General features: G+C 34.4%; 1 protein-coding gene across 7 annotated transcripts in view; it reads right to left on the bottom strand.

The window, feature by feature from the left end:
• The window catches only part of PDS5B (PDS5 cohesin associated factor B), a 184,549-nt gene that overhangs the window by 19,234 nt on the left and 142,926 nt on the right, over positions 1 to 22,389 (bottom strand). For all 7 annotated transcript variants that reach the window (XM_037012406.2, XM_037012409.2, XM_037012427.2 and 4 more), the window contains exons 22-26: positions 13,824 to 13,892; positions 12,265 to 12,401; positions 9,840 to 9,963; positions 3,845 to 4,049; positions 1,443 to 1,557 (exon numbers count right to left, since the gene is read on the bottom strand). In XM_037012406.2, the coding sequence (XP_036868301.1) occupies positions 1,443 to 1,557; positions 3,845 to 4,049; positions 9,840 to 9,963; positions 12,265 to 12,401; positions 13,824 to 13,892 (650 nt within the window). The remainder of the gene's footprint in view (positions 1 to 1,442; positions 1,558 to 3,844; positions 4,050 to 9,839; positions 9,964 to 12,264; positions 12,402 to 13,823; positions 13,893 to 22,389) is intronic.

Raw genomic sequence — 22,389 nt, 5'->3', positions numbered from 1 at the left:
ATCGATAAGGTGAGGCGGGATATACTCAGTACTGACTGTAGTCCTGATGGGACGTCTTCAGCAAAATGTAACTGCTTTACTGTATTCAACAGTTAAGAATCTTCACTGATAAATGAGAGAAGAAGAAGTCATGGCTCACAACTATACATACTGTCTTTGCTTAAAGAAGGAAAAATTAAAAGAAAGCTTCAGTAGTTCAGTTTTAATTACAGAAAATTCTATCACAAAAAAAGTCAAAAGTGCTTTGCATTTGTGAAAAATGGGACAGAGCACAGAGGAGAAAAGTAATAGGAGAAGAGAGAAATGTGAAGTGCGGAATCATTCCAGAAGGGTTTAAAAAGTAACTCTGAATCTCAGGCATAGGTTGAGTCGTCTGGAGTGGCTCTCCGATAGAATGGAGACTACTCATGGCTATACTGGCATAACCTGGAAATACAGCCAAAAATGTTCACTAAATCCCAAAGAGTATTTTATCTATTTCAAAAACCAGTGTTTTCTGAGGAAGAGGGGTGGCTAGAAGTTTCATTAGTTATAATCATTCTAACACAGAACTAATTTTGGGAGAACTGCTTATTTTAAAAAATGGAAACAGGCAAAAATAGAGTAACAGCTTTTCCCTTGCCATGAGAAAGTTATCAATAATTTGATTTTATTCTCTTGAGACATCTCAAATATTTAACTATAAAATAATTCTATGAATTGAAAAAACCAAGAGTCATTTTCCTTCGACAGAAAGCCAAAAGTATAAGAAATTAATTTATTCAAAACCACAAAGGCCATCCTTTACTATAACAGAAAGAGGACCAGGGACCAGGGTCTCTAGCTTATTTTAAAGAACTATGCTAGTCTTACAGGCTTCTCTAATACTGCTATATTCCCTTATTATACACCCAGGCATACATAGTCTTTTGACCTCTCAACAATAATCTTTGAAAGAATTACAACTGTCATACATGTTATTTCGAGCATCACCACTGAAACAGTAAGTGGGAGCAGCTCCGACCTGGCCCAGGACTAAATCAGCCCATCCTCCTCCTTATGGAGGAAGACAGTTACTGCAAAGAAAATATGCTCACTATGTGAATAAAGCCGAGTATTAATTCACCCACCTCACATGGAAATCTATACAGTCTCAGAAGAAAGTAGGAAAAGATAAGAACTGGAATGAAAACAATTTAAAGGATTGGTTAAATCAAAAAGAAATGCCAGACTGGTGGAGAAATAGAACAGTAGTACAGTAATTATCTAAATTAAGTTTTGCCAACTTTTATAAGAAATGAAGTTTGAAGAGACACTGTGAAAAAAATCAAGAGTAAGGGAAAGAACCTTAAACTCCTATGAAATGGAACAAATCTAATGAGACAATTATAACAGACTCCATTATTAGCAGGAAGCAGAAAAAAGTTTCAGAAAATATGAAAATGGCCTGGAAAAAATCTTACTCTTTAACATCTTTAAGTTGTTCAATATCCTGTACTTTGACATAATCTGGGTCATGTGCCAAAAGGTGAATTGTATATGGAACAACATACTCTGGTAGGAGAGATAATAATTTTTCTGAAAAAGAAAACAAAAACAAAAACATCACATTAGAAAACCAAATGTTACTCACTCTTTCACTCATTCTCTTTCTAATACTGTATTTTACCACAATATGACCAGAAGAAAAATATATTGAAATATCCAGTGTTGAAATACATCACAAATAGTTTTATCCATCCATCCATCAAGTCCACTATGGAAACACCTACTAAATGCACCATATGCAGAAGCTACAAAGATAAGTATTTATCTTCAAATGCACATGGGAAAGAGTGACCCAAATACTTTTTCCCTTTCTTAGATAAAAGAAATATCTAAGACTAAGAAACATATGATCCATTTTTCTTATTATTACAGGGAACTATATTCAACACTCTCTCATAAACTGAGCAAACTGAAAATCCAGTAAATCGTTCAGCCTTAGTATGGTACAAAAGGCTTAAAATTTAATATTTAAATTTAGTAATTTAATATTTATAACAGAAGAATAGATATAAAAGAATAGACTTCAAAATTTCTATGACATTTTAAGTAATAAAGAAAAATCTTTTTGGTTTAAATTCAAATATTTTTGTATTTTGACTTAGATGAGCATATTAGAGGTCAAAATGGTAATCCTAACTAGCTTTAATAAATATTACTCAAAAAGACCAGGATTTATATTCTGAATGTTAGCTGTTATGTTTCCTACTTTCAAAAAAAATTTTTTAATTAGAAGTTCAACCTGGAGTATTTAATAACATATGTGTCAATAGGCACCAAGTTCTTTACTGCTGAATTCAGAGTGAATAGTTTGTGCTTAATATAAACCATTTCAAGGCAGGTATAGATGACAAAAGGTAAGAAGGCTCAAAATTCAGAGAAATTCAAATTAAAGTTCATCAAATATTTACTGAGTGCTGTGCTTACTAATTTTTGGACGACTTCCTATTTTAGACATGAAGATGAATGAAACTAGACAAAAGACCTCACACTAAAGCATAAACAGAAACAAAAGCTGTACTTCAGTGTGGAAGGTGCCTTAAAATAAGAAAGGCTAACAAATACCGAGTACTTCTTTGGACCATGACATTAAGTCGGGTGCTTTATGAGCATAACTTTTTAATCCTCATAATAGCCATGAGAAATGGGTGTAACTACACCAACTTTACAGGTAAGTACACGAAGGCTCAGGATGCTAAAGTGAGCCATCCACACACGACCGGTAAGTGGCAGCAATAGGATTCGGCTGCAGAGTCCTCATTTCTTCCAAGGTGAGGAAGGAAGAGAAAGAGGGGTGGTTCCAGAGATGCCATAACACCAAGACCGTGTTTTAAAAGATTCAAAAGGTGCAAACCACACTCTTTGGTTTTCTTGGTTTATTTTTTTGTCTTGAAGCGGGAGGCAATCTCCAGAGTGTAAAACAGGGAAAAATGGCTGCACAAATTTCACATAATCCAAGGAGAACAAAACTGATAGCAAGGAGTGGCTAGACAGAAAGCTTGACACACAGGCTGAGAGTAAAACAACAAAGGAACATGCCAAGGAGTTCCAACATTGTCTCCTAGACAACGAAGAATCTACATGGATTTCAAGTAAGGAAGTGATGTGATCTGATCTGTTTTAGAAAAGGGAATTTTGATCGTGGTGTGGCACAGCTGGAGGCAGTCACAGGCAGGGGAACATTTACAACAGGGAGATGGTTAGGAGAGTACACAATAATCCAAGTGCAACACAGTAGAGGAGAGTTGAGATGTTCAAGAGAGCCAGAGGGAGACGGGCGATGCCTCGGTAACTGAAGAAGGAAGAGGGAGGTTTAAAGAATGCCCCCAACTTCTGACTTTGATAACTGGATGGATTACAATGCTGTTAACCAAGTTGTAGAAGTCAGAGAGGTACAGAAACTAACAACATGAACGGGATAAAGTGAGCAGATTAAAATCAGGCACACAAATACCTGCTACTCATGTCAGCTACTGGTGGTAACAATCAAGAGATCAAAAACCTGTACTTTTTAAAACTGAAAGAGAGTACTTAGAAAATCTACATAAATGTGCACATATTACTGTTCTATTAAAATGTCACTGCTCATTTCCTTTGTTCATTTAGTCAGTTACATAAAGATGTGGGTTGATATTTAAATACCCATGCATTTATATTTTTAAAATGACCTTTTTAAAGGAAAGCTGTTATTGAAAAATAGTAACAACTTCTTAATGAGTGCCAATCAAAATATAACAGATAATAGTAACACCATTTTGTGTTCTATAAAAGTGAAGCCGGCAGGCTGTTGAAGTATACTTTGATTTTCATATATGCTTACCACTAACAGCTGCATGCTGCTTCAGATACTCCCGTCTCACATTTATATTTTTTACCAGACACTGCCTGGCATGAGCTCTTCTCTCTTTCACAGGATCTTTCGCACAAAGTGCACAGATTGCCATGTACTCAAGGGGAAGTCGTAATCGGGAAAGGCCTTTGTGGAGTTTCTGAGCAAATACTTGTCTTACTTGATAGCATTCATCCTGTGAAGACATAATTATTTTCTGTATTATCCATATGGCAGCAAAAAATAGGTAAAAACTTCAGATACAAAGTGTGCTGCTATATCAAGTAACCAGAATGGTAAATGGCAGCAAGTTCATCTGCAACCACTGCTTTTGTTCACAAGAGGAGATGCTGTAACAAGTTAATTTCAGGACTGGAGTGGTCATCTGAACCTTAATAACTACCAGTTGTATGAGTTACAAAATTATGAATGTACTTTTAAAACATAAAACTAGCAAACATACAGCCATATTAACTTTAACAAGATATTTAAAAAAGTTTAAACATCTATTTTTCTCATATTTAGCCTTTTCATTTACTGAGCAAGATGAAACTCTATCCAATTTATATACTTTAGTCCTATCATTTAAAAAGCTATTCCAATTAAAATTCACAACTGTGAGCTACTAATCAATTTCAGAAACACCAGATTACTTTTAGTTCTATGAACAAACCGACCTGTTCATCACAGCTGTCTGTTTCCCTCCTGCTCCATCTCCCTTAGCTAAGCCCTCCTGTCTTTAATGCAGCTCCCGTATTTCCCAGAAACCACTGTGTGCTCTTTACCCTGCACCCACCTCTGTGCTCCCTTAGCGCTCTGCTTATCCCCAGCACAGCACCCATACACAGTATTAAAATGACTGGTTTACACGTTCGTCTTGATCATCAGTGCTCATTCCTCGAAGATATTCATATTCATATTTATGCCTCTAAACCTAACACAGTGTCTGCTACAGAGACTATCAGAATTTTAAAATAAACTATAGGGAAGAGCTCAGTATGACTTTCGAGTCATATATGAGACATCTAAAGACCATAATCATACCTTTACCCTCTACTAATTAACACAAGGGGTCGTGTGTTTCATATCACTGCAAAGTTGTGGATGCTATTTCATCTGGCTAGAATAGTCATTTGCTTTTAGCATTTGTTTTTCTTCAAAACCTGGGTCATAACATTTTACCCTTACCTTTAAATCCTTACTTTGTGTATTTTCTTTCATTAACTTACATTTCACAGTTTATTATAATACCAAATACCTTCTTTAAAAACAGTAGTCTAGCTTTCACAGAAATGCTGTCTATGACCTACCCTTAGACTCAACAAAACAAAGTCACAGCTAACATACTCCTTCCTCAGTATTACTCCTGTGGGGGAGAAGAATCTTCATTATCCAATTATTTACTGTGAAAATACCCAATTACAAACTGTACAAGTAAAAGTCAACATACCAGAAATAAATTCACAAATGGACAGACCATAGATTAAAAAATTAATCTCCACTCTAATACCCCCCCTCCCTACTTAGACATTTACAAAAAAGATGATATTTTTATCACTCTCACTAATTATTCAGGATCCAACAATACAGTGCAAACTAACTAAAAATCAAATTGTGAATCATGGCAAAAGTAGTAGGACTCCAAAAGGTCATTAAAGTGACATTAGAGAAGAGCCGTCCAATCGTATGAAAAGCAGCTGACACAGTTGACAAGGAAGGATGAGAACACTGACAAAATGATGACACAACAGGAATATCGAAGGGAATCAACCATCTGAATAAAGATTTAAAAGATATGCTCCTGGGAACAAAGCAATTTATAGATACACTGCAATCCCTATCAAAATACCAATGGCATTTTTCAACTAACTAGAACAAATAGTTCTAAAATTCATATAGAACCACAAAAGATCCCCATAGCCAAAGCAATCCTGAGAAAGAAGAACAAAGCTGAGGGGCTTATGCTCCCCAGTTTCAAGCTCTACTACAAAGTTACAATAATCAAAACAATTGAGTACTGGAACAAGAACAAACCCACAGATCAATGGAATAGAATAGAGCCCTGATACAAACCTACACATATATGGCCAATTAACAGACAATAAAGAAGCCATGAATATAAAATAGGGAAAAGAAACCATCTTCAACAGCCTGAGTTTGGAAAACTGGACAGCTACATGCAAGAAAATGAAACTGGACTACTGTGTAACCCCATACACAAAAGTAAACTTGAAATAGATCAAACACCTGAATGTAAGTGATGAAACCATAAAACTCTAAAAAGAAAAATAGGCAAAAACTCTTGAACATAAGCATGAGCCATTTTTTTCCTGGACACATCTCCTCAGGTAAGGGTACAAAATAAAAAATGAACAAATGGGGCTACACCAAACTAAAAAGCTTCTGTACAGAAAAAGACACCATCAGCAGAACAAAAGGCAGCCTACAGTATGGAGAATATATTCATGAACAATTTATCTGATAAGGGGTTATCATCCAAAATATATAAAGAACTCATATGCCACCATACCAAGAAAACAAATAACCCAATTAAAAAATGAGCAGAGGAACTGAACAGACATTTCTCCAAAGAAGAAATACAAATGGTCAACAGTCACATGATTAGACGCTCCACATCGCTAATCATCAGGGAATGCAAATCAAAACCACAATGAGGCATCACCTCACACCAGTCAGAACAGCCACCATCCAAAAGACAAGAAATGTAACAAATGTCGGCGAGAACACAGAGAAATGGGAACCCTCCTACACTGTTGGTAGGAGTGTAAATTGCTGTGGAAAGCAGTATGGAGGTTCCTCAAAAAACTAAAAATAGAAATACCATTTGATCCAGTAATTCCACTTCTAGGAATTTACTCCAAGAAAACGAAATCCCTGATTCAAAAAAATATATGTACCCCTATGTTTATCACCATACTAATTGCAATAGCCAAGATATGAAGCAACCTAAGTGTCTATCAACAGATGAATGGATAAAGAAGATGTGGTACATATACACAATGGAACATTATTCAGCCATAAAAAGAAATGAAATCTTGCTATTTGCAAGAATATGGATGGATCTGGAGGGTATTATGCTCAGTGAAATAAGCCAGGTAGAAAAAGACGAGTACATATGATTTCACTTATCTGTGGAATATAAAAAACAAAGCAAAACATAAGGAATAAAGCAACAGTAGACTCATAGACACTGAGAAGTGACTAGTGGTTACCAAGGGGGAGAGGCTTGTGGGGGGGAAGGGTTTAGGTGGGCAGGGGAGAAAGAGGCACAATAATTCACAAGCACAGTGTAAGGTGATCATGGGGGCAGTAGCAGAGCATGGCGAACATAGTCAATGATTCTGTAACACATCTTTCTATGCTGACAGATAGTAACCGCACTAGAGGTGGATGAGGATTTAATAACACAGGTTAACTGCTGAACCACTGTGCTGTACATCTGAAACCAATATAAGATTGTATATAAATGATACTTTAATAAAAAAAGAATGATTCATCATAGAAAGTTATGAGTAAAAGGAATAATAGATATCATAGGGCAGGGTTATCTGCACTTCTGCGATGAGGTACAAGAACAAGCAAATAGTCAAATACAAACTTGTGCTTTTAGGTCTAAGAAATGCCATTCAGATTTATTTAACACTTTTTGAAGCTCTAAATGTCAGGAAAGAATAGATTTGGGAAAGAGTATGAATTCAATCTTACATTTGCAGAACAGAAACCATTTGAAATTTCGGTTCAGCACTGGAGGTGGGAACAGAAACTTGACAAAAGTTAATGTTGCTAGTACAAGAGTCACACCTACAGACAATGAGACGGCCAAAGAAGAATGTGTAACTAGAAGAGGTGGTCATGGACAGATCCTCACAGAACACATTTAAAGGAAAAAGATGAGCTAGAAAATGTAGTCAGAGAAGTTTGACAAAAATCAAGAGACAGAAACAAAGAAGAGAGTTTCATTAAAGGTGCAAGGAGCTGTGTCAAATGATGCAGAAAGGACATATGCAAGACTAAGCCATTGGATACGGGGGCTTAATAGAGCATTTATGGAAAACAATGAAGGCAAATGCCAAATATGGAGTGAGAGATTACTGTTTCCTGGGGGTTTAAGAAGAGAGTGGCATGTGGTTTAAAGGAACAGAATTAGGGAAAAGTTTTGTTTAGAATAACCTCATAAATTTGTAAGTTGTAAGAATATGCTAGTAATTAACGTTTAACCATTAACACATGTTCCACAGTCAACAGAATTCCAAAGCAATCTTAAGACCTAGGCCATCTGAATTTTTACCTTGGGAATATGGTGACTGAGATAGTAATATATAATAAGTATTGTGCTAGAAAATAAAGTCTCTAGAAGTTAAAATGTGTGGATACTTTTTACACACAGTGGACATTTAACTAATGGTTTGCACACATTACATACAGTACATTTCAAAGACCATCTCTCTTACCGTATTTCCATAATTTCCTGGTTTGGTTTTTTTTACTTTCCATTTCAATACTGATAAGCACCAATACCCAAAGAAATATCAGACCAAGAACCTGATAAATCAACAGACTGCACGTATTACAAATTTCAAAAATACCTATGTAGGTGATTCCCTCTAAGAAATTTAATATATACTTTTCAAACAATTTTCATTTTCTTGCAAAGTAAGATTATCTCCAAAATTAAATGGAAAAACCATTCCAGGAAATAACGTGTTCCCCAAAATCTTGTTTTCAAATTGGTGTCTAAATTATAATATCAAAACTAAAACAAATCAAAAACAGTATTTGGAGTAGTGTTTTAACTTAAGTACCAGAAAGTGACAAAATGATGACAATTAACAGGTGATTGCTTATATTCAGCAGTTATAAATAAGCAGCTATTTAAAAATAAACAATGAAAAGGGGGAATGCAGAGAAAAATTACAAAAATTCATGAAATAAGTGCCAAATTCTTGTATATAAGACTGCTTAGAAAAGAATAGGAAAACTAAGTGTAAAATAACCAAATTATGAATGAAAAGCTCCTATCAGAATATCACACTATTATGAAAGCTTTAACTTTCTCAGTGATGACAAAGACTTCTAAAGTGATATAGTTCAAATATTATGTTACTCTAATACAAAAGCTGGAAGGCTGAAATATGAATCCATTAGTGTCACTGTTAATAATTTGAGAATTCAACTCCAAATGTTAAGAATGTTTCTCACCTGAAATTTATCTACGCCACATCTTTACAAAACTATAAATTTCTGGGTTTTTTTCCTTCTAAGAACTAAATACATTCCATCCTCATTATTTTCACATTCCAAATTTGTGAATTCACCTACTCACTAAGCTTTATTTGTAACCCCCAAATCAAAGCTTTCAGTACTTTCATTTTCAAGTAAATGAGTAGAACAAAAAAATACTTTTTAGTCGCTTGTCACACATGCCAGCTGAGTTCAAACAAGGCAATGCTCTGCCTTCTTGTTTCAGCTCTTATTATAAACCAGTGTCTTTTTGGCGGTCTGTTTAGTGCCACATTTTTTGCATTTCTGTGCTTTTTGTTGGTTTTGTTTATAATGCCTGCCAAGTATAATGGTGAACTGCTGTCTAGTGTTCCCAAAAGTAAGAAGACTGAAGTGCCTTCTGAAGAAAATGTATGTGTCAGAGAAGCTTCATTCAAGCACTGCTGGCTTTGAGTTCAATGTTAATGAAGTAACTGTATATTAAATAAGGTGTCTTTAAATAGACACACCCATAAAACAAGGTTATGTATTGATCAGCTGACAAAAATGTTGTGACTAGAGGCTTGTAGGAACCACCCATTACTTCCCCTACAAATAACAAAAATCAACTGTACCCAAAATGCATAAATAAATTTGCCAAAAGGAAATAACTCAAGATTTTTATCTCTATATCATGGTAGACTTTTTTCTTTCCTAAAAGTCAAAGACCACATAAAGTCATGATCTATACAGCCATTCTCCTTACATTGATGGCTAGTGCACACAGCTGATATTGTTCTAAAGTGATGATTTCATGATAACAGGGTTCTTGTGCCAGCTTCACAATAGCACTCCCAGCAGCAAGTCTCAGACGTGACATGTCTGGTTTGCTGAAAAATAAGCAAGAAAGAATATAAATTAGATTTCTAAGTGCCTGCACAGAAACATTCCTAGAGGTCATTTTATAAAAATTCCTTTGGCCCAAAAAAAGGGTAAAAAATCAATTTACTGATACTGAATACTCTATTATGTTTACTTAACTTTGGAAGATGATGCCTAATAACACTAATTTCTTCTCTTGAACGTAAGTCCATGCCTAAAGGCATTTAATTCTCTCATCTTTACATGAAATACCTTTTAGATAAGCTTAGAAAAAATTCTATTTGTATGTTTAGGTGTCTTAAGTCTTTCAGTGTGGATTTTCTTAAAATATATGTTTACTTATAGATTAGGCATTAAAAAGTCCTGATTTACTAATCAGTCAACTAAAATTACTGTGCTAGGTACATAAAAAGTGGAATGAAGGCAGTTGTAGTGGATAAAACATTATAACTTTTAACTAGAATTCAACTTTTCGAATATTACCAGGAGGCTCCTTTTAAGGAAAGAAAATATCTAGTAAATGGAACACATTTTAAAGGTTAGTAAATTCTTGAGTAGTAAATACATCAAAACATAGTATAATAACATAATACAGTAACATAGTAGATGAATTATGGGCATTTTGAACTAATGTTAAGAGGGAAAGTTATAATTCCTTAATTAGGACCCATTATATAGTTCTAAAGTAAAAGATTATTATTCAATATTCATGTACGAAATATGCATCTATCATATTTAAAGCATTGAGAAGGATTTAAAAGACAGTCTTCCAGAAACTACTGATCTAGTTGGTTTAAGACTGTTCCTTTATCTTTTCAAGGATTATGTGAAATACTACCTGAATGCAGGCATCAGTAAGGTTCTGAAGTTAAATGGCCCAGAGGGGCTTTCAGTTCATGAAAGGCAAAATCCCAAATAGCTATTATGAGGTAACTCACTTAACCATTGCTAACAGAAAGTCTGTTTTTCTTGTTGGAGTTTGTAGAAATAAAAAACAAGTAATTATAATTAAATACTTTACAACTATGTTTTTGAAGATTAGGTTTGAATATAAAGCCTTGTTTAAAACTGTAGAACCAATTAATTCACATATATTTTCAGAACTCAAGTACAGATTTGATTTTGTTAAAGAACACCATGAACAAAAACAGCTGAAATGTGTCTAAACATGCACATAAATAATATAACAACAACTTTAAGACATAAAATGTATTAATATTAGGGAAAAATTTTTCTCCAATTATTACATAAATCCTGGACACTGGCATATACAAATTATGAGAGTGGAGAGGTGAAGTCAAGTGATTAGACAGAGAAGGTAGGTAAGTTACAGCATGTGGAATGGTTTACCTAGTTTTATTTGACTTAATTTGTTTGAGAAAGACATGCTGTTAACATTTCATGGGAAAGCACAGCATGAGCAGAACACACATGAAGAATGAGGATGGACGGGAAGAAAGAGGCTGCCAGCTTCCTCTTTATATTTTGTCCCTGAAGTCTTAAAGCTAGATATATTAAGGGGAAAAAAGGTTTTCTCACATTTTTTTAACCAATAAAAGGCAATCAATGGCATTTGTATTTTCAGAGAGGACAAACTTCATAACTTTAGCCAACTTGGATATAATAACCACTACCAACCACCAATACTTCTAATTACTCTGCACTAGGCAGTGTTTTAAATACCTTAAATATACTAGTATTACTATCATAATAGCTACATGAGATAAGGATAATCATTATCTCTACTTTATTTATAAGGACACTCAGGTACAGAGAGGGTAAAGCAGCTTGCTAAATGTCATGGAGCTAGTTAAATGGTGGTGCCAGGATTTGAATCCAGGCTCCAGAGTCCATTTTTTCAATTACTATACCATACTACAACTTTCAAATAAAACAAAGCAAAATTGAAACAAAGTGTGGGTATTTTAAATAATTGACATCAAGTGCATTTTTTTAAATTTTCATATATTTATACTTCTGGAAACAAAGTAAGTTTAAGTTGCCTTTTACCCAGTCTGTTCTTTTCCCTTTAGATCAGCTACTGATTGGTACACTATCATTTTCACATTAGATATTCAAAAAGTAAGCATCTATTGTTTAAAATGCTTACCATGTATAGCAGTACCCTGGTACCAGACCTGTGACTGCCACTTTGAAATAACTGTCAACAGCATATTACGGTACAAGTATATGCAAACATACAAAGGAATACTAATTATCTTTTAAAAAATAAACTGCACCACTTAACAATTATACCAGATATTGAAATACTATGCAGTCCAAAGAACTTTGAAATAGTAATTACATACCTAATCTTCCCCTGTTCTGTCAAATCCCCGTCACTATGCAATATTGTTGTTAACAATCTTAAGGTGGAAGTTCCTGATTTACTGTGATTATTTTTCATTCCAAGTAGCCATCGAACCATCATTTTAATAGCCTGAATCTATTTGAAAGAAAAATTGACAAATAAAACATTGCTACATTTAAAGAATTCTGTATCAACCACAAAAACGTAAAGAATTCTGTATCAACCACAAAACCAAAAATGAAACATTTTTAATGGATGCTTTTTAAGAAAAGGAAAAAAAAGATTCTCTTTTGCATGTATGGTAACTGAATGCTTTAAATAAAGATGTCTTACCTCTCACCCCAAGCAACTGACGAATGAATGATTTAACTAAAAGACTGTTTCTTTTTTTTTAATGTTTTTCCAAAATACACTCTACCCTTTAGAACACACAGTAAAATCGGGATAACTTTCAGAGTCAGAAAGTTAAGTTCCCAACTGCAAATTCTATTCAGTCTTTTGCGCCTAAGAGATACCACCTCACATTGGTACTACATATTATGGTTACGAAGTACTTAAGTACTTCAAAACCTGTGGCTGTCTTTAATACTTGCAACAACACTTTTTTTAAAGGGGTGAATACCTTGTTCACATATGAGCTTTTTACAGATTGAAGGCTCAGAGGCTAAGTGGGTTTTGAACAGTGGCATGTGGCAGACACTCTTTCATGACCCTTTTCCCTGGGCCATTTTTTTATAAGCACGAATTCAAGTGTAGGTGACCCGCTTCTAATCCAGTGTTGTTCAAACTACAACAAAACTGCTGCTTGAGGCCAACGATGAGAAAACAAGTTTGGACAAATCTTAGAGGTATCAAGCATCATTCATGATGTTAGAAAAGAAAGGCTGCTCTCCAGCTCTGAAGAAACAGTATCACAATCTGAAGCTAGAACAATGTGACCAGGCTCATAATGTGAAATATAAACACACATACACACACACACAAAGAACTGATTTATATAAGAAATTATAAGTAAAAAAAACAGTACTTATTTGTTCCTGTCTTTCACACCTTGGGTAGTGGATTGAGATGAGGTCTGTATCAGACTACTGAAGGTTTTAGAGATCAACCCTCTCTTCACTAGTGATATCTGATCTTTTATGTTTAACTCCTATTCAAGGAATTACAGGATGAAATTTTTTTAATCAAATAAGTTTTATGAAGTCCCACAGAAAAAATAAATAGTCTTAAATCCCTGGATGACCACCTTTACTGCGTAGGAGTACGTATATAAGAAACCCAGCATTGCCTTAAGCCATTAGGTTGATTTCTAAGCAGCAGCAACCTGGAAGTAGTTTCAAACTCTTTTTTCTCAAATTAGATTATGTACAGCAGCCCACAATGCCTCCTGTTTCTCACTATTGCTCTATACTTTCACAGCACAAAGGATAATGTCATACACTAAATATAAAAACTTGAATTATTTTAATTGCCATATAATAAGGATGGAAATTTTAACACCTTTAATGATAATGTATTAAATACATTAAAATCAACAGATGTATGCATATTACTCACTTTGACCATTGTCTCAGGAGAAACTTCTTCATCTGGAACCCAAAGCTTAGTTGTTTTTTTTCCTGGAAGCTAAACAAAAATTAAGGACTTTAAAACAAAAACAAATTCTTATGTTTAACTGAATGAGTATCTTTATCTTCTGCAACGACAGTCATTAACATGGCTAAAATACCTCGTCTAACCCTATCACACTAAAAGGTTGAAAGATCCCTTCACTAGCACCCACGTATAAATAACACTTACACATCCACCTCCAGGTGGGTCTCTCTAGGTATAAGGTAGGACTGACTGTAACCTCTTACGTATACTCCCTTACTTGGCCCTTTTTGAGACTAATTATTCAATTATTTAAGACAGCTGGCAAGGGCTAGGGTAAAAATGGAGCCAAAAAGTGTAGTTCTTAAAACAAGGGGAAAGGTATATAAAGAAAATCTTCAGAAGGGGTAAAATCAGAAAGGTTTGTAACTGAAGATAAAAGAGAACATGCATTGATTTCTTCCTACTTAAATCCCACAAAAATGGCAACACAAAAAGCACACACCCTTAAGTTAGCAGGGCTGAGAAACAACAGAGGCCTAAAGGCCAGAATCATAGGAAAAATCTGAAAAGTACAAACCATACAGTAAAGAAATTAACAGAGCTACAGGGCTTACATCTATCTCCCTAATAGCACGGAACACTCTAGAAAAAAGGTTTGTTTTTCTTTTTCTTTTTTCAGCACAATCACAGATTTAATCCTGAGATAATGAACTGCAGGTTTTAAGACACATGAATTTACAGTGGCAGCCAGGAAATTAAAGGAAGGTGACAAAAAGAGCTCCCCAGTGTTGGAACACTGGAATCCCATTTTTATCCAACCGCTGACATTTTCAGAGGCAGCCTAAGAAACAGAAATCAAATAGCACCTCAGGTAGCCCTCTGGCAACAGGATGGTTAGTCCCAGCATTCGGAAGGCACACTCCCCAAATACACAAAGCTGAAGATTTACATATAGCTTCTTAAAATTCTCCAATTAAGAAATGCCTTCAATTAGGAAATGGAAATAATGAAAAAGAAATCACACAGGACACTCTGATGAAACTTCTCAACTAAGGATATCAGAGAGATCCCAAAAACTTCCTTGGGAGAACCTACCAAAAAAGGACCACAAATCAGATCAAATATAGATTTCTCAGCTGCAAGACTAGGCATCAAAAAGTAATGTTCCAAATATTCTGCAACCAAGTGACTTGAAACACAGAATTCTTGTATTCAAGAATGAGAGGGAAAATATTTTCAGAAATCCAAGAAACGGAGGAAGTTTCCAAATTACAAGCCATTTTGAAAGTATTCAAAGATACACTCCACTAAAATACTTAATTCACAAGGAAAAAAATCGGCATAATTACAATAGAAAAACAAACAAAAGTTATAAATAAGACCAATGGATGGTCAGATGGGTCAAAAATTAAAAGAAAAAAGAGGAAACACTGAAAACTTCATCATAGCAGAAGACCTGAATATACCTCTTTGAAAAACTGATAAAGTTGAGATAAAAATAATGGTTAAGTACAGGAAATACATGTAAAAGTATAAAGAAACAGAGACATCCAAGGACTAGAAAATAATCAAAACTGGCATTCTTCATAAGCTGATTAAAAATAAAGAGAAAAGAATTTAGCAGGAAAAGATGGATAGAAGATAAAAACTACAAAATAATAACCCAAATCAACTACAAACAATAAAACATTACTTTTAAAACCAAAATACTTGAAGTTGCGCAAGAGAAATTTTACAATCTTTTCTTTACAGAGAAAATTAAATCTAACGAAAGCCGTCTTGTAGATGAGCAAACAAAGCTGTGGTCAAACAGAGGCGATCTGAGTGGAGAGCTGCAGGTGACCGGAGGAGAGGTCATCTACACACTGTACTGGGGCAGCCGGTCACTCTAACGGGGAGTAAAAAGAAATGGAATTCTGAAGTAACAGCATACAAACCAAACAAATTAATACCAGATGGATTACATTTTTTACGTGTGAAAAGTAAACCTTAGAACTTTTTGAAGAACATATGGAAGACTATTTTTATGACACTGGAGTAGGGAAGGATTTCTTAAACAAGATGTAAAAAGCATTAACTACAAAAGAAAGGAAGGATGAAGTTGGCTATGTTAAAATTAGTAACTTTCGTTCACAAGACACCACAAAGGGAATAAGGAGATAGACTGTAAATGAGATTTTATGCATTTTATAAAGATATTGTAACATGTACCTGATGAAGTATTCTGTGTAAAGATTACCTATGAGAAAGACAAACAATGGAAAAAAAGGCAAAAAAACATAAAAAGGAACTTCAGAAAGGAGGCACACAAATGGTGACTAGATATAAAAATAAGAAATTAGTAACCCGGGAAATGCAAATTAAGACTATAATGTGTAGTATTTTACACCTGTTAGGTGGGTAAAAGTTAAGAAATATGACAAAAATGAGTGCTATAAATGGCTAAGAAAATAAGTTTTAACAACCACTTTGAAAAATAACCCAGCAATAGAAGTTAAATATTTGTATATACTGATTCATTAATTTCACTCATATGAATGTAACCTATAAAAATTTTTGCTCATATACATCAGGAGGCCTCTGTAACATTCATATGAGCACTGTTGTAAAGAGGAAAGAAACGAAAGTACCCCAAATATCTACTAAGAGAATAAATTATTGGATATTTGGCACAACAACATAATACAGAGTAATGAATGAACTACAACTAGATTTATTAACAAGGGTTATTCTAAGAAACAAATATAACAAAAAAGTCCCTGAGAATATAAATGGTATAATTCATAAACTTCAAGAACAAACAAAACTAAATACATTGTTTAGAGTTTATATGTGGTGAAGTGGTGTTTTGTTTTAGTTAGAGGACAATGAACCTAAATTCAACCTAAATTCAATAAACCAAAACTCAATACAGTGGTTACCTGAAGGAGAAAAGAAACAAAAAGAAAGGTTTGGAGGATAATAAAACCAGGAGCTAACAGTAAACGGGTGTTCACTGTATCATTACAAAACAATCACACAAATATTACATATATATTCCTCTGTACTTATCAAATATAACATAAAATAAGACAAATTAATGAGTTAAAAGTTCTGGTTTTGACAAGACCTGAGTAGGTTGTTTTGAACCTATATTGCACGGGAACAAATGAAAGGGCTGGACAAAATATTTATTAAAAACCAGTTTGGGGAATGTAAATTGGTGCAACTGCTATGGAAAGCAGTATGGAGTTTCCTCAAAAAACTAAAAATAGAAATACCATTTGGCCCAGTAATTCCACTCCTAGGAATTTACCCAAAGAAAACAAAATCCTGATTCAGAAAGATATATATGCACCCCTATGTTCATCACCGCACTATTTGCAATAGCCATGATACGGAAGCAACCTAAGTGTCATCAATAGATGAATGGGTAAAGAAAATGTGGTACATACACACAATGGAATATTATTCAGCCATAAAAAGAAAAGAAATCCTGCCATTTGTGAAAACATGGATGGATCTAGAGATTACTTTGCTCATTGAAATAAGCCAGGAAGAGAAAGACACATATCATGATTACGCTTATCTGAGGAACACAGAAACAAAAGCAAAACAAAAGGAAGAAAACAGCAGTAGACTTACAGACACTGAGAAGTGACTAGTGGATACCGAAGGGCAGGGGTTGGGGGGGGAGAGAGATAAAGGGGTACAATAATTCCCAATCACAATATAAGCTGATTACAGGACTGTTGAACCACTGTGATGTACATTTGAAACCAATATAAGATTATATATTAACAAAACTTTACGAAAAAAACAGTTTGAAAGTATCAGAGCTACAAAAGCAGTGATAATTCACAAGGAAGTTTTAAAAGAGGAGAAACATCATGAGATTTGAGTCTGGCACTAGGATTGCTTTCTCATACAAATGAGAGCTGATTTTGAAAGTGAAAGGCTGAGAGGCCAAACAATGCTTTCATCACTGTCACAGAGCTCAAAAGAGAAAAAAAACTGGAATTACGGGCCCAGTAAAGAATAAAGTCCTTGTTAAACACCCTAGATTTTTTGGGTGGATCCCAAAGAAATACATCCTAGACATAAAGGTGACCAAAAAAAAAAAAAACAAAAAACACATCAGCCTCTTAAAAATTAAAGTCCAACTTCCAATCATTGCATTCTTGATTGGACAAAAGTGATCTGGCAATAGCTCAACTGCCTGTCAAAAGCAAAAATACATCCTCCATGGAAGAATTATAAAATCACCCAGAACCTCACATTATCTCTAAAATTTTTTGTACACAAAGTCTACCATTCAATCAAAACTAACATGTGTAAGACAAGACTTGACCAAAAAAACCATCACTAATCACCAGAGCATGTAAATCAAAACCACAATGACATATCACCTCACTCAGAGTGAAAAATATTATCAAAAAAATAAGCACTGGCAACAATGTGGAGAAAAAGCAATCCTTTTTCACTGTTGGTGGGAATGGAAATTGGTATAGCCACGAGGGAAATCAGTGGAGGCTCCTCAAAAAATTAAAAGAAGAACTACCACATAATCCAGCAATTCCATCTTTTGGACATTTATCTGAAGGAAATACAAACATAAGCTCGAAAGAATATCTGCATCCCTATGCTGACTGCAGCATTACATATAATAGCCAAGACATGGAAACAGCCTAGGTGTCCATCAATGGATGAACTGATAGAGAAATTTGTGTGTGTATACACGTGTGCGTGTCTGCATAAAATGGACCATTATTCAGCCCTAAAAAAGAGAAAAATCTTGCCATTGGCAACAACACAGGTGGCGTTTGAATGTATTATGCTAAGTGAAATAAGTCAGACAGAGAAAGACAAATACCATAGGATCCCTCTTGCATGTGGAATAAAAAATTTTTTAAAAACCTAAATAACACAACAATAAGCCACAACTCACAGATACTGAGAGTAGACTGGTTGCCAGAACAAGGGGTTGAGGATGGGCAGAATGTCAAAGGGGGTCAAAGGTACAAACATCCAGTTATAAAATAAGTAAGTCATGGAATGGAATGTGCATATAGCATGCTGATTATAGTTAGTAAATTGTACTATACACCTGAAAGTTGCTAAAAGAATATTATCTTGAAAGTTCTCATCACAGGGAAAAAAATTTAACTATGTGTGTAGCTGGATATTAACTAGATTTATTGTGGTAATCATTTTACAATTTGATATACAAATATCAATATGCAAGTTGTGCATCTGAAATTTATATAATGTCATATGTCAATTGTATCTCAAAAAAACTCCATAAAGAATTAAAGAACAACTTCAAAAAGAAGTGAAAAGACAACCTACAGAATGGGAGAAAATATTTACAAAGCACAATCTAGTAAGAGACCTATTTCTAGAATATAAAAATTTATTAAAACTCAACAAAAAGACCAACGACCCTAAAAAAAATGGGCAAAGGACCTGAATAGTCACTGCTACAACAAAGGTATAGAAATGACTAAGTAGCATATTCAAAGATGCTCAACATAATTAGTCATTAGAGAAATGCAAATCAAACCCACAATAAGATACCACTTCACACTCACTAGGATGGCTATAATCAAATTAACAGAAAATAACAAGTTGGCAAAGATGTGGAGAAATTTGAACTTTCATACTTGCTGGTGGGAGAGTAAAATGGTGTAGCCACTATGGAACCCAGTTTGGTGGTTCCTCGAAAAGTTAAAGATAGAATCACCATACATTCACCCAATCTACTCCGAGGTATATACCCAAAAAAACTAGAAACAGATACTCAAAAAAATCCTCTGGTACAAAATTCATAGCAGCACTATTCACAATATTCAAAGTGGAAACAACCCAATGTCCATCAATGAATGAATGGATAAGCAAACCATGATACATGCATACAACATAATATTATTCAGCCATAAAATGGAATGAAATGCTGATACATGCTACAATGAGTTTGAACCTCAAAAACACTATGCTAAGTGAAAGGAAGCAGACAGACACAAAAGGTCACATATTATATGATTCCATTTACAGGAAATATTCAGAATAGTTAAATCCACTGAGATGGAAAGGAGATTGAGGTTGCCAAGCGCTGGATGAAATGGGGAGTGACTACTTAATGAAAATGATCTGAAACTGGATAGAGGTGGTGGGTGCAAAACACTGTGAATGTACTAAGTGCTACTGAATTGTACACATTAAAATAGCTAATTTTATGTTACGTGAATTTTACCTCAATTTTTTAGAGCAGGAAAAACAATGTTTTCAATAAATAGTACTGAGTCAAATGGAAATAAAAAATGAATCTTGCCATCTATCTCATACCACATAAATAGAACAATTCCAAGTAGATTGTAGAGCTAAATGTGAAGCTAGAACAATAAAATTCCTACAGGAACACTGTTCAACACAACTTCCTGTGATGGTGGAAATGTTCTGTGCTGCCCAATACAAGTCATATGTGGCTAATGAGCACATGAAATGGGTGAACAGGTTTATAATTATACTTAGTTCAAACAAATTTACATAGTTTTATGTGGCCAGAGTCTAGCACAATTCTAGAAAATATTATATGGAATACACTCACAACCTTGGGACAGGCAGAAAAGACTTAAACAGGGTAAGTTCTAACCAAAAAGAAAATGATTGATAAATGGATTTTGTTAAAACTAAGAACTTTCCTTCATCAAAAAATACCATTAGGAGAGGGAACAGGCAAGTTACAAAGCAGGAAAAGAAATCTACAAAACATATTGCCAACAGAATAAATAAGGAAATCTTACAAGTGAATAACAGAGTAACTGACTACTTAATAGAAAAATGTGGAAGATACTTGAACAAACAGTTTGCAAAAGAGAACAATGTCAATACATATAAGAGAAGTACCCAGGAGCACACATTTGTTACACATTCACATAATAAGTTATAATGTTAAAGACAGGCAGATCTACTACAGACAAGGAAATGGTACAACCAGAATTCTCATTCAGCACTTATAGGAATGTTAATTGGTACAATCACTTTGAAAAGCAATTTGGCAAAATCTACTAAAACTGAACTTATATAAACTGAACTCTAAGACACAGAAATTGCACTGTAACACAAAAGTGATATATAATGCCCACTAAATGATATGTAAAAAAATATTCATAACAGCAGTATTCATTTAACACTGAAATAACTTAAATGTCTAGCAACAGAACAGATGATTATAGCGTATACAAACAGAATACTGGACAGCAATGAAAATGCATGAACTACTGCTGTAGGCAGCAAGATGGATTCACCTCACAAATGTTGTATTGAGTAAAGGAAGTGAGACATAAAGAATTTACTCTTCAAGATTCCATTTATAAAAGCTCAAAAACGGGTAAAACCAATCTTTGGTATTAGAAGTCATAATAATGGTTATCTTTAGGGAATACAGAGGGTGTAATAATAGGAAAAAACACAGGGGGCTTTTAGGGTGTTGGTAATATTCTACTGGTTAGTCAAAAATGCTAATTTTGTGTTAACTTAATGAACTGCACTCTACAAAACATGTACTTTTTTGGTATGTTTTATCTCAAAATTTTTTCATAAAAAACCAGTAAGGCTACAGAAAATTTGAAACATGACTAGCATATATGACTAAAGAATATATATGAAAAATAGTGCACTTAGGGGAAGAAAGAGTGAGAGACACAGACGAAGAACACAGGCAGAGGAACTGGTGGACAATGGTGATTAACACAGGCTCTGGGTCTCCAGATCTCAGGGATCTAATCAACTGAACTTAAACAGCCACAAACCATTAGAGATCTAATATATACAATTATCTTGGCAATTATCCCCACAAACTTTTTTTCCATAATCAAACAGTTAAAATGTATTTATAGAATTAAAGTATATTATTGGGCTGAAAGAATAATGATCATGAAACATGGTAATAAATACAAGTACACATTTCAAGACTGTAAATATATTTTATGAGGAGAAACTTTACCTCATATTTCTTAATTCTGCAAAGAACCGAACAGTGCTGAGCACACAGCTCATATGGTTACATATGTCTCTCAATGTATACACACACACACACACACTCCATGTGACCAAAGCCAAACATATCCTGCCCCAAATAATCACAAACCAGAAATAGACAAAATCATTACTTCTTTGCCAATGTTTTCTCCCAAGGCTCTTGTAATTCTCTATCACGTGTAGGGAAAGGAATTATTGTCATGACAACCTTACTGTGAACTAGCTTGACAGGCTTCACATTATTAAAAATAGATGTCACTACAAAGTTAAACCCCTGTAAAGGTGAAATAGACAGAATCAGGGGATATCCTGTGTTTACCAAGGAATGCATTTCAGGTCGCATGCCTATGCTGCACTAAAGAAATGGTTCAATGCTATTTTCCTTTTAATGGAGATAACAGCACCTTTAAAGATAGGAAAACCTTAATAACATAGTTTTACTTTTCTCTTTGTTGCGTAACATTTTACAAAATAACATTATGAAGAACAAATGTCTAAATAATATAAA

This window comes from Manis javanica, chromosome 1, assembly GCF_040802235.1.
Source record: "Manis javanica isolate MJ-LG chromosome 1, MJ_LKY, whole genome shotgun sequence".
In the NCBI taxonomy this organism is placed as follows: domain Eukaryota; kingdom Metazoa; phylum Chordata; class Mammalia; order Pholidota; family Manidae; genus Manis; species Manis javanica.
This window is presented reverse-complemented; position numbering and strand designations above follow the sequence as displayed.